The following is a 12,792-nucleotide window of genomic DNA, read 5'->3' as shown; positions in this document are numbered from 1 at the left end:
ACGAAAATTAACGGATGGACAGATTTCGCCCTGCTCAATCGTCCTCATCACTACTACTCCCCGCAAATTCATCTTCAACCACCTTTCTCCTAAAACCAGTCGACCAAGTCAGCTATCAGTACGATCTCGACACTACGCATGGTATAGCTCACCTTTTCTGATTAGGTTGTAATTGACTAGCACCAGGTAAAGGTTTCTGTTTCTGTGGTGACTGTTGAACTGCAATCATCACATCATGATCACACATCATAATCAGCTTTTTCTGCTCACAGACTCGAGGCAAGACTTCAGCTAATGTTGCTTGAACGATATAATTCACCTTTCTTCTTATTCACATCAGAAGCTGTAGCTCGCACCACAGTGGCTTTGAGACTTGATAATCTAGAGTTGAGGTTGGCTATCTCGGCCTACAAAACAATCATCAGTGCTGCCGTCCAAAGGTCAAGGCGTTGGGGTGTCATACAGTGATGCTTATAAGAACACGGAACCTACATCCCTATGAGACAGTTGTAAGTTCAACTCTTTCACATCTACATCCGAATCTGCAGTGTTTCCATTTTGCTTGGATTTACCTTCGGGACGAGATAACAGCTAATTCATCTCGACAAGTCAGCTATCGTCCAAGGAACACCTTATGGATACGTTAGCTTACCTTATGAGTAGCATTCATCAATTTCGAAATGTGATCGTTGATATCTCCTTCTTTCAGTTCAAGGATTAACGGATTAGGCTGAATGAGAATATGTAACTGTGTATTCCACATGTAAGCTATTCAATGCTTTTGAAATTCGACCACCAGATATGACTTACGTCTATTGTACTGAGAGTGGTGAAATCAACCTGTCTCTTCGACCCACAATCCACGTGGAGTAGACCTTGTTGGATCGCTTCTTCTATATTTTCCTTTTCCTCATCATCTGCTATCTACGGGGTTGAACCAGATGATCAGGTTGGGATGATACAGGATGTATCTCTCGGTGGGGATCTCACATACCTGCCTAAGAGGTCTTTCTATGGTCCATACCCTGCTGACACTCTTGGTAGTGTTGAATAAGCATATACACCAGTGATCCTCGTTGACCGAAGAGACCAAGAGGAATTGAGCGGGAGGTGAGAGGAGAGTAGCGTGTATGGTCTGCGAGAGGTCGTGTAGTGGATGAGTAGAGTGGTTGCTGGTATTGGTCATTACGTTGTCACAGTCAACAACCTTGTCACCTTGAAGCAAGTTGGATGCTGCTCACGGGTGTGAGAGCGAGAGGGAAGGAAGAATCAGAGAAGGAAAGGAAGGTGTTTTGTTTCGGTTGACTCACCTCCACTCATCGCACATCTTACATCATACGGCTGAAATTGAATTGAATTGATTGTACAACAACATGCGCTACATTACAGTTTTGTAATGTTCAGCCAATTCGGACCCTGAGCTGCTGAGATCCATTACGATTTACGACTCCATACTACCATTTTGCGATGTACCATGGCAATCGACGTATGACCATACTGCACTCACCAAGCTGCGATGCAAACTCTCCCACGGCGTGCACAGAGATGCGTCCTTCAGAGATTCTCTCACAGGACAGTCTTAGATGGAGCCGACTGGTAGCTTGTCTATAATCCAGTCGGCCCGTTACGGACCGTGTGAAGGCGAATCACCTCCACTCGATCTGACCACAGGTGCTGAATCGTTTCAACGTGATCAATGTATAAATAGCCCACAGCTCACTGACATTTCACTGACTGCAACCCCACTGACATACTTACTCGCCCAAAATCAGCAGAAGGAATCACAATGTCAGCTATCCCCCTCAAGCCCCGATCTTCCGATGGACCCATCAAAACCTCCATTCTAGGAACTGGCATGTCCTTATCAGTATTCCACCAACCATCCATCTCACGTTTACCTGATCACTTCGTTTTACACTCGATTTACGAGCGAACCCCTAAAGGTAGGCTTGATCCGTTGATCGAGTCGGGTAAACTCCAGGGTGTGAAAGTTGTAAGAAGTTTGGAGGAAGTGTTGGAAGACACAGAAGTGGAATTGGTCGTGGTTAGTACACCGAATAACACGCATTATGAATATGCCAAGAGATGTTTGAATAGTGGTAAACATGGTGAGTGCCTTTTCGAGATCATAAAAACAAGCGTCAATATCGTGCAGGTAGAATTTCATGCTAACTTCTCATTGTTATTTAAAGTATTGATTGAAAAACCGATTTGTCCAACATACGCAGAAGCTCAGGAGTTGTACTCACTTGCCGAAGATAAAGGTTTGATTTTAGGGGTATATCAAAATAGAAGATGGGATAGTGATTTCTTGACTTTAAGAAAGTTACTGGATAGCAATACGGTAGGTCTGACTTCCAGGTTCCAATTTACACAGACTCCTACAACTCTACATTCTCCGTCACCTTTCTTTTTCCTAATCATACTGATCTATTGACAGCTCGGTAAAATCACCGAACTCACCTCATCATTTGATCGATACCGACCTTTACCTTCAACCTATACTCCCGGAACGAATTGGAAGGAAACTCCTGGTGAATCGAATAATGCTATATACAATTTAGGTAGTCATCTGATCGATCAGGCTGTTGTATTGTTTGGTAAACCAGAAAAGGTTCAGGGGAGGGTATGGGATTCGAGAGGTATAGGAATGGATGAAAATGTAAGTGGACAATTATCCTATTGAAATCGACCAACGAAAGCTGACAAGGGATCGTTATTGTTCAGTTCGAGGTCAATCTGTTCTATCCATCTAAAACAATCACTCTCAAAGCATCTATCGTATCCGCATTACCTCACCAACTTCGTTTCCTGGTAAAAGGAACCAAAGGTACATATACCAAATACACTTTACCTTCTTCACATCCTTCCCTCAAGAAGTTTGATAGTCCGGTAGATCACGAGGGATTCGATAGTGAGCCTGAAGAAGGGTGGGGGACGATGTGGGTCGCGAAAGAGGAGCGGGATGGTACGGATTTCATTGAAGAAAAGTGAGTTCAATACTGGTTCTTCGTTCCTCGTAGATTTTCAAGTGTAGACTCTTCATAATCCATCCTGAACTCGTAAACTGATAAATCATACCCCTCTCCAACAGGGTTCCAGCCATTAGTGGGAATTACAAAGCACTCTATGAGAATCTGTACGAATCGATCAATTCAGGTGATAGAAGTAAATTGTCAGTCAAGAGTGAACAGGTTCTAACGGTGTTGAAGATTATCGAATTGGCTAGGAAAAGTTCGGAACAAGGTAGAGTATTGCCTTTCGAGTAAAGTTTAGATGGAAATATTTGTGTTATTTCGAAGTGGAGTGAAGGATCGGAGCAGAGTGAAAAGCAGAAACAGAAAGAAAGATATGTTACTAGTCAGTATGCAATTCAGGTAAGTAAAGGTATCGATTATCATTATTTGTAATTAGTGAGATGATTTAAATCTTGTCATATCACAAGATACAACATGTCCGTTTCAGTTTGAATGCCCATCATGGTTTGATTTGTGACTCGTCTGATACGATATGTATCGCTCTTTCAGTTTTAACCTTTTTTTCTAGATTTTCACAGCAACGTGATCTGACCTTCTGGCAAATCGATCAGTAACAGTGATCAAGTATACTATACATATATTTGTTCAAGCAAAAACCATTTCCGTATAAGGTTTAACTTCTTGTCCTCCTTCTGCCTTTCTTTCTACGCTACCACGTACTAGATTCTCCATAGACAGTCAAGATCAAGGAATAGCAGCACCATCAGATTGAGCTTTCAATTCCGGTGTATTAGGTACCGAACTGATTCTGTCGACTGAACCGTCATTCGATCGAATCAATACTGTACCGTCCTATATGATGAGATCAGTATGAGAAATCTCGAGACTTGAAAGATGTTGTAGAATCAACTCACCTCGTTACCGAAATAAGCAGCTTTAGCCATATTGCAGAACAAACCAACTTCCACCACTCCAGTTAACATTTTTATTCGGTGTAATAACTATTTTTTTTAAAAGCAATATCGTCAATTGTCATTCACAGATTGCACATTGTTATCACAGGAAGGATACTGTTCTCAAAACTACCGCGATACCAGTCACACTCACATCAAGAGGGTCTTTCATCATCTCTTCTGGGAAAGGAGCATCGATAATGAAATTACCATTATCCGATACGACCGGACCGGCTTTCATCTTTCCCATTCTCAGACTCAATCCGGGTTTACCATTTGGTAATTTGTGGGGTGAACCCATATGAGAGAGGTTAGTGAGGACTTTGGCGTAGGCGAAAGGTGCTACTTCTATTGGTATACCTTGAGTCCACTAAAAAAAACCAGCAAACACCGAGTTAATTGAGGTTCTTGCTCTTGGTCGATGCCGGAAAAGCACATTTGTCAGTGTAAGAGATGGTTGACTCACTGTCGTACCTAAGATGTGTGAATTTTTCCTATAATCCGCAACGATCACCCATGTATCTGCCGCTTCCGCCAATACTTTCTCACGGAGTTGACAGGCTCCACCACCCTTGATGGAGTTGAGGTCGTTGTCGACTCTGAAATTGGGGAGTATCATCAGTCGGAATTAACGGACATAGTGGAACGATGAACATGGATGACTATCATCATCTCTTTCGACCAGCCTTTCCACTCACTCGTCAGCCCCATCAATAGTCACGTCAATCCTAGCATATTGATCTACGTCCCCCAAAGTAAGTCCAGCTTTGATGATCAATTCCTTCGATTGAAAACCGGTAGGTAAGAAGACTCTATCTTTGTTGGCTTGATACCCTTGAGCTACTATTCGATCTACCACATATGGTACGGTTGATCCAGATCCTATACCGATTACCTGAGCCACGCCGACAAACGAAATCAGTCAGACAAGGTTGGGTGCTTTGAACCTGAGGGGAAAAAGAGAATCGTTCGACCCACCTTATGTTGTAAGCCTATATGTCTATCAACAGCTGCAAAAGCTGCCAATCTCTTGGCTGATTCTACGGCGGGTAAAACGGGGAGTGGAACAGATGTGGGCAGCTGATTACCTGGTGTCAATGGTTGAGTGGGTGGGATGAACTTATTTTCAAGATGAACATTAACATCAGTACCAACCACACTTTTACATCTGATGCACTCTTGAACGAGGCAATTTGACACATCCCTACTCACAGCTGGGTTGGAAGCTTTCATCTCAGCTGCGGCACCACTCGATAATTTGGCTTTCAACTGTTCCGCTGCTGGAGTAGGCATCTTCCGTAATGTTGATAATGTTGATCTGGCGAGTGAGTATATCTTGGTGAATTGCTCTTTCTTTGAGGTATCAGACGGAAGTTACCAGATGCTAAGAACGATGAAAGGGTTGGGTAATTCACTAGTTTACGGTGAGTGTGATAGTTATCTCTCAATATGGACGAGCACATATATATATATATATAGTAGACATTCCTCATCTTTCCTAATAAATCCGTCCTGTCTTCCGGATGTTCTCACCTGCAGCTGTCGTTCGAAATCACAATGACGCCGGTCCATTCCACCGGGTACTAGCGATGACCACGTTGTGCCACAGAAAAGACATTCATATGTCCGGATTACGTACAGCTCCGAAACATCTCACGTGGAGTTTCATCCTGAGGGGGTCTAGGCTGTATGTAAGCTATACTAGGTCAGGTTCCAGGCCTTGTTGATCTTAACGACGCGACTTGTTTCTTTTTCTCATCTCATCTGATCGTTGTTGTCATGGATACAAAGTACAAATACAGCGGTGATACACAATCAAAGGAACGCATTGTTTGCACTAATTGCTAATTACGGATGCATTCAGAGGATGAACCCTCCTTCCATACCAATCGCATGTCATACATCGTCATTACCATCACCGTCAACTAGACATCTGCAAATTAGCATCTCCAATTAGTAGCAAGCACATCATATCTTGTGATGTATCTTTGGATCTTAGATTTGATCGCTGATTATCTTAGATACACGTGTGAGAGATCAATAGATCAACTAAGCTAAATTAAGCCTCAATTCCCATCCAAAGTGACAACTCTCCAACCCCATTTTTTATCGCATTTCCTGATATCCTATTCCTGGTTAGGTTGAGAGAAGTGGCTGTGATCATCTTTTGCAGGACCAAAGGTCTCCGCATAGGTCACAGTCAGTTACCTTTGAACGGTTCAACCGTCATTCGTCAACCGTCAGTTGATGTCAACTCCACAACATCATAAAAGTCCAGAGCTTTAGTTCAGGTAAGATTAGTAAGAGTAAAGATTGAAAGGTTCATTCAGGTATATCCAAACGACGGAATCCGGCTATAGCGCAGCGCAGATCGAATCATTACACCACTGGAGTAACATACCACACGATAGGACAAGACATATATCATGGTATAACTTCTTTCCATCCTCGCCAGATCACTGTTCACATCATCGTGATTCGATCCACCTCGATCAACTGAACTGGGCTGTTATATCTTGGTAGATGACTACTTCAATTTAGAATGTATTGAAACGACATCGACAACGCTTCGACCACGTCTCTGACGTCACGACAACCCTGGCTAGACGAACACATAGAGACAGAAAATATTTCGATAACGACTGAAAGGCTATTGTCAGTAAATCACCAGCAAACCTCATACATCTACTTGCATCTGCATCTGCATCTGCATCTGCTCGTGTAGGTCTCGGTTTCAGCCTCCCTCTCGACTTCAACACTATCAAAGTCCAGAGTTCAATCTAGTCCAATCTCATGGTTTCAAAGAGATTGAGTTTTCTTTCTCCGGTGTTACGGTAACGAGGTCGACAACAGAATTACATATGTTATAAGATAAATAGATATCACAGATATAACAAGGCGGATCTTCCATTTATACTGCCCAACAAGCATACTCAGCTCAACACCATAACAAATCAACATCATGTCGACTCTCGCTTATTCTCCTTCTTCTTCTTCATCTTCCATACTCTCTTATCGACCGACCTCACCACTTTCCAGACCATGCTCTCCTCTGTCCAATGCGTCCGGATCCCACTCCTACTCTCGATCCACTTCCCCACATTATCAGCATACTAGTAAAGCTAAATCTGTATCCTCTATTCCTACTTATCATTCAATCCATCGGTTGACCCAAACACCAATGCCATTCGATCAAGCTGGGCCCTCAAATTCAAATATAAGCACAATATCAAGAAGCTCATCTTTCAAGCATCGTCCCAATCCCAGATCTCAATCACCCAATCATAAAGAACAGCAGAAATCGGGACTTTCTAGATCTTCATCAGTTCGTTCATGTAGATCAAAGAAATTCGTCTCGGAAACTCAAACCCAAACTCTACCTCAATCACCCTCTAGATTACCTTCTATAGATTGCGTTTCTTATTTCCCCCCTTTCGAGGATATGGGAAGTACCTCTTCTTTTGATGGTGCTGAAACTGCTCGAGATCATAGACTACATTCAAGATTGGAAAGGATATCGAGTCAACATAGTCATCACAAAAAAGGGAAAAGTCTAAGTTCGATAGCAGGTATAATGTCTGCATCTTTATCTTGGAGTCTTTCAGGTCTGACATGTACCAGCCCTTCTTCTACTTCTACTTCGCCCAAACATCAAAATATAGATGGAAACGACGATAAGGTTGTCGAAGCTTTGACTAAGCGATTCTCATCTTCATCTTCGACATCCTCCAAGAGGAGAGTATTGGAACCGTTCACCTTGACTCCGTTAGATCTGGATACGACAAACAGACACGATGGAGAGGATAGAAGTAAAATGCATAAGAGAAGGATGAGGAGCGAGATCGAAGTGGATTTATCCCTGATCAGAAGTAATAGTCTGAAAGAGAAATTACACCTGAGAGGTGATAGTTTGAAAGGCGACAGGGTATCGATAAATGATGAAGATCTTGTGGACAGTATGTTAGGTAATGTGAGTAAAATCGCATTCATTTCCGATAGAGTTCCTACCTGATGTTTAGAATCGTACCGTTGTTACTTGGATCCAGACACCTTCCCGTCCTTCAGCCCAATCTACCCGTTGTACTCGACCTAATCTTCGATTACCTATCCCCACTTTACCCAACTGGCGATTCCCCCTTGGGCCTTCACCACCCGTCACATGCCTATCGCCTGATATCCCTCTAGAAGCTTTTTCGACAGCTATAGATAATCCATGTCTTTTGACACCTTCTAGAACTACCTTCTCTCAGTCCCACTCCCCTTCTACAGGAGAAGAAGAAGAAGTGGAAGTTATAGATTGTGGATTATCCGTTTCGGCCTCACCATCACCTACTAGTCCATGTTCATTTGGTAATGGACCGTCTACTCCTCCTAAAGATCATAATGGAACGGATAACGTATCTATACATAATAATTCTTTATCCCCATGGTCAAATTCGAAAGAAACTAAGTCGAATATCGACTTGGATTTGAGAAGGATTGAAAGTAGGACAAGCGAATTGAGTATAGAAACTATCAAGATCAAACAACCTAGTAATGGTTGGTTGGACGTTACTCCCAAATCTAGTAAAATAGTCAAGAGGGACAACTGATTTCCTGTATATACTGAACAGTAAGTGTGTGATCAGGATATACATTATCATAGTTACGCTTATAGCATATAATGGCATGTTAGACTTTACAGTGTTGCATAAATTTGTTCATATGTTTATGTTTATATTGTATGTATCATGATGTACATATTCATAATTATAAACACCATTACGTTCATATAATGTACTCCAGACCATTGATCGTTTTCAGATCATTTTCAAATCGTATCGAGCACTTGCATCCATCTGGAGTACTGTGCATCAACTCTTATCAAACTATTGCCCCTGTGTCATATCTCTTACACCTTTCTCACTACAACCAAACCAATTAGCTTTTCATCCTCACGATTGTTTTATTCGTCGTCAGACTCACCTAAAACTCAACATTCCACCTTCCTGCAACAACTCTACCACCTCTTCCGCTTCCGCAACTTTCATCTTACCCAATACTTTATTCACTTCATCCAATTTCTCAGTCTTCAAAGCATTTCTGAAACTTTCCGGGAAGTTTTGGAATATATCCCATTTCCTCTGAAGGAACAACTTGACTTGTTCAATATCCATTTCTTCCGTTCCTTCACCTTCCAATCTCAGATCATCTGGAGGTGGTCCTTCAGGAAGGTTGAATCCAATTTCCATCGATGGATCCTCGGCAACCAGCTGGATCTGTTCTCTTTCTCCAGCTGCAGCTTCTTCAGCGATCATCTCGGCTGTACGTTGGGCGATACGGGAATAAGTTTGGTTGAAATCCTGTACGAACATTTCAATCGATTTGGGATTATGTGAGATCATTCTATGTACAAATAAGTACGTCAATATTCATCTAAAAACTATAGCAGTACCAATAGAGGGATGGATAAGGGGATTACTCACTTCTGGAAGAACAAGCCTACACCATCTCTACCTAATTGTCGACAATAGTTGATCAACAGACTCTGATGTACGCATCTTTTTGCCAGGTCTTTGTCTCCTCGTCGTTCAGCATCAAACGCTTCTGCTAATAATGAATCGTGAGTAGATTCAGTCAGGACCGATGAATCTTTTTGGATGAATGCGAAAGATTTTTCGAATGCGCCAATAGGGATATTGGCAAATGCTCTTGCTGAAGGTGTGAGAGGACCGAAATCTTCTTCCTCTTCGTCTTTTTCTTCTTCTGCAGCTGATTTCGACTAGTATGGAAGATATCAGTTTAAAATTCCTTCTACAGGACCTACAGACAACTTAAATGAGCTCACCTCAACAGATTTAGGATTCAACACTTCAATCGTCTCTGTCTTTTCCTTTTCAATACTCTTTAGTATCTTCGGTTTATCATCCAAGGGACTAGGTTTAGGTTTATTGACCATACTCTTCGACCAACCATCGTGTATTCCCTCACTTGTAATCTTCTTCGCTTGTTCCTTTTCTTCCTTTTCCAATTCATCCTTCACCACTTTATCTCTCTTGTCTAATTCCTGAATATGCCAATTGAGTCTCTGTTCCAAAGCAATCTCCAACCCTTTCCTTTTCTGTTCGGGAATGTTCATCTCATTGGCCCATTCAGGTATTTTATGTTCCGAAGTACCATTAATCACTTTTCCAACTTTATCCAATACCTGTCCATCTCTAGAGATCTGAGCTCCATCTACTATAAAAGATGATTCCCGATATACGTCGGAAAGTAATTGTGAAATCATCATATCGTATGTAGGTTGATTAGGAGATCCAGTATTTGGTTTTTCATCTGATGGATTTTCTTTCAACCTCCTCTGAACTGATCTATAATGATCTAATCCCTTGTCCGCTACTCCCTTGATGATCACCTCGATCCGAGGACGAAGCACAGAGTTCAGTGAAAGTTCAGATTTGTATTTTGCGATTTGAAGTTTACGAGCTTCTCTCTTTTCATGGATATCACGTTGTTTCCATCTATGCAATCACCAAAACCGATATCAACATATGGGTACAATCAAGCGATTTGTACAAGGCTACAGTTTAAGCTCACCTGATCATAGACTTCTTATCGACATTTGGGTGTTCCTCGATGTCCGAGTCGTCTGATAACTGTGTTCAAGCCGAGTCTCATGTCAGCTAAGGTCGGCTCCCGGTGGATATCAATGGGAAGGCAGCCCACCTCGAGGTTGTCCCATTTTGAGTAGTTGAGCGGCATCTTGACAAAGTACGATTTGACAGCTTCTCTGACTGAGATGATATGACTGCAATGATCGCAATGGTAATCGTGATTGTGATTGGGAAGAAGAGTACGAGCTACCTCTGTCATATGAGGCAGTAGTCGAAGCGACGAGAATTCCCTCGCACAGACACACAGACCATCCACTTGGCCGACGCGACCTCCACCCTGGCAGACACGCGATGAGCACGTGCAAGTTCACGCCTGTGCTCTCTGCACCAAAGCGCTCTCTGCAGCGGCAATTCAACGCAACGGACCGCGATGTATATACTTTGTAGAGGCTAAAGGCCTCGTGGTGGACGTTGTTATCATCCGATGTGGTGGTAGTCACCTTGTTTTGTGGGCTACGATAGGTCCGGACAGAACCTGAACAGTGCCTCATGGGACATACCAATCTGACATGCACTTTGCCCTACCAAATAAAGTATTGTGACTATCGGTGGGATACGCAACGCTGGAGATAGGGAGAAGCGCAAGAGCCAGCTTCTGAGAAGCAACAGAGACCTAGTCATGTAGTAATTGATACTTTATGGTTCCCGTGGTATACTCTCCTCGTATATTCCTCTGTTCCTTATTCTCAACTTCACCTTCTTTTACCCTTTTAGACATCCCTCCTGAGCGTTACCACCTCCCACCACATCTTCAAATCACCCCTCAGACTCCAAATAGGATATTTGAACGTTGCAGGTCGATTCTTCTCAATGAAGAAATGACCTATCCACGCAAAGGCATATGCACCGACTACACCACCGAGTAACCATCTTCCTATACCTTCCAATTCCAGGAACTGCGTGTTCACCGACCACTTAGCCAATATCACATCTAGTCCTAGGGAAGTGATAAAGCCTTGATTGTGAAGGGCGTGAGCACCGCCCGAAGGAGGGAGCGACCTGGCCGCGTAGGATAGTGCGATAGGGACGAGCGACAGGGTCGATCGAGCGAATGAAGTTAAGGCGATGGACGTTCCGACAAGATGCAATCTCCTGGTCAAAGGAAGGGAATGTTCTCCCAAGTAGAATGGATAGAACGATTGGAAAGATTTGAATCCCCCTGGAGGTGATGGTACGGGAGTATAGGTGGGGTTGATAAGAGACGATGATTTGGAAGATGACATGATGCCAGGGTAATGAGCGGGTTCTAGTCGGGCCCTTTGGGTGTGATAGGTGATGTAGGTTTGCTGTGGCAGATGTTTGGATTCAGCTGTGAGACCAGAATAGCAGTGGATGAAAGAGTTGAGAGGAATAAGGATAATGTAGAAATCCGTTGAAGCAGATTTGGGATGGAGCGAATGGATGGGATGTTACTAGTAGCTAACCGGTAACTGGCGATGACATCATTTTCGCCGATCGCATTCCAGCAGATCAATCCAGCTGCCGCGTGTTTGTGCTTGGAAAGCCTTAAAGGAAATGCCATTCAGCTTGACCCTGCATCTGAACAACGCGGTGGTAGCTGGATCCAGACGAACCCAGATGATAGATGCATGCAACGAGCATGATCGCACAGGTAGAACGATACTGCTGTCCTGCAACGTGATACCCTCCATCGCACAATGACACAGAAGGTAAGCATCATTTCAAGGCCGATGGCTACCGCTGATAACTTCTGAAGGCCATCTTCATCAACATCTGCATATTCAATATCGATCGCTCTCTCACACATACCTTCGACCCGATATAAGCAGACAGGCTACCTTGAATTGGTGTAGTACTAAGCCATAGAATTGCCACTTGCGGTGTGTGTCCACGTACACAAAAATTCGACAAACGTCTACAATGTCATGAACATATACTCATAAGATTCAATAAGACTTATAAATACGTTATATCCTCTCAGCGGAAATTGATTTGGGTGAGAGAGATTTATGTAATGGTGACGGGCCGTTCTGCCACCTATTCACAAGCCACAAAGCCGCATGATGACTCATCACGTCGTATCACGTTTTCAATTAAGCTTCTGAGTCTTCATTTTATTGGGCTTTCTAGAAGTTCTACCATTCAGTAGATGTCCTGGTCTTTGCTGAATGTTTCAGTAGAGTGATGATCAATCTCACTTCCGTTCCGCAAAATACACTAAGGCCGACTTGACGACCGATACCTGAA

The 12,792-nt window shown here is 43.0% G+C and overlaps 6 protein-coding genes across 6 annotated transcripts; 2 read left to right on the top strand and 4 right to left on the bottom strand.

Moving 5' to 3' along the window:
* Window positions 1-34: 34 nt before the first annotated feature.
* On the bottom strand, window positions 35-1,186 carry I203_107631 (uncharacterized protein; the record flags this gene model as incomplete). Its single annotated transcript, XM_019145704.1, has 7 exons — window positions 35-89; window positions 153-219; window positions 320-407; window positions 493-591; window positions 653-748; window positions 811-924; window positions 995-1,186. The coding sequence occupies 7 exons, from the start codon at window positions 1,184-1,186 to the stop codon at window positions 35-37; spliced, it is 711 nt and encodes a 236-aa protein (XP_019005523.1).
* Window positions 1,187-1,786: 600 nt separating this feature from the next.
* I203_107630 (uncharacterized protein) lies at window positions 1,787-3,269 on the top strand (the record flags this gene model as incomplete). Its single annotated transcript, XM_019145703.1, has 5 exons — window positions 1,787-2,108; window positions 2,193-2,344; window positions 2,441-2,662; window positions 2,728-2,990; window positions 3,095-3,269. The coding sequence occupies 5 exons, from the start codon at window positions 1,787-1,789 to the stop codon at window positions 3,267-3,269; spliced, it is 1,134 nt and encodes a 377-aa protein (XP_019005522.1).
* Window positions 3,270-3,722: 453 nt separating this feature from the next.
* Window positions 3,723-5,224, bottom strand: I203_107629 (ribose-5-phosphate isomerase; the record flags this gene model as incomplete). Its single annotated transcript, XM_019145702.1, has 7 exons — window positions 3,723-3,830; window positions 3,893-3,979; window positions 4,086-4,301; window positions 4,398-4,530; window positions 4,630-4,826; window positions 4,910-5,050; window positions 5,144-5,224. 7 exons carry the CDS (start codon window positions 5,222-5,224, stop codon window positions 3,723-3,725), a joined length of 963 nt encoding a protein of 320 aa, XP_019005521.1.
* A 1,669-nt stretch (window positions 5,225-6,893) lies between these two features.
* Window positions 6,894-8,523, top strand: I203_107628 (uncharacterized protein; the record flags this gene model as incomplete). Its single annotated transcript, XM_019145701.1, has 2 exons — window positions 6,894-7,901; window positions 7,978-8,523. 2 exons carry the CDS (start codon window positions 6,894-6,896, stop codon window positions 8,521-8,523), a joined length of 1,554 nt encoding a protein of 517 aa, XP_019005520.1.
* A 276-nt stretch (window positions 8,524-8,799) lies between these two features.
* I203_107627 (uncharacterized protein) lies at window positions 8,800-10,672 on the bottom strand (the record flags this gene model as incomplete). The annotated part of the gene is made up of 6 exons (XM_065518230.1): window positions 8,800-8,836; window positions 8,897-9,316; window positions 9,397-9,692; window positions 9,738-10,431; window positions 10,508-10,566; window positions 10,637-10,672. 6 exons carry the CDS (start codon window positions 10,670-10,672, stop codon window positions 8,800-8,802), a joined length of 1,542 nt encoding a protein of 513 aa, XP_065372960.1.
* A 622-nt stretch (window positions 10,673-11,294) lies between these two features.
* I203_107626 (uncharacterized protein) lies at window positions 11,295-11,807 on the bottom strand (the record flags this gene model as incomplete). Its single annotated transcript, XM_019145699.1, has 1 exon — window positions 11,295-11,807. The coding sequence occupies one exon, from the start codon at window positions 11,805-11,807 to the stop codon at window positions 11,295-11,297; it is 513 nt and encodes a 170-aa protein (XP_019005518.1).
* Window positions 11,808-12,792: the final 985 nt, after the last annotated feature.

The sequence above is a fragment of the Kwoniella mangroviensis genome, chromosome 2 (assembly GCF_000507465.2).
Source record: "Kwoniella mangroviensis CBS 8507 chromosome 2, whole genome shotgun sequence".
In the NCBI taxonomy this organism is placed as follows: domain Eukaryota; kingdom Fungi; phylum Basidiomycota; class Tremellomycetes; order Tremellales; family Cryptococcaceae; genus Kwoniella; species Kwoniella mangrovensis.
Note: the sequence above shows the minus strand (reverse complement) of the source record. Positions and strands in the feature narration are given on the sequence as shown.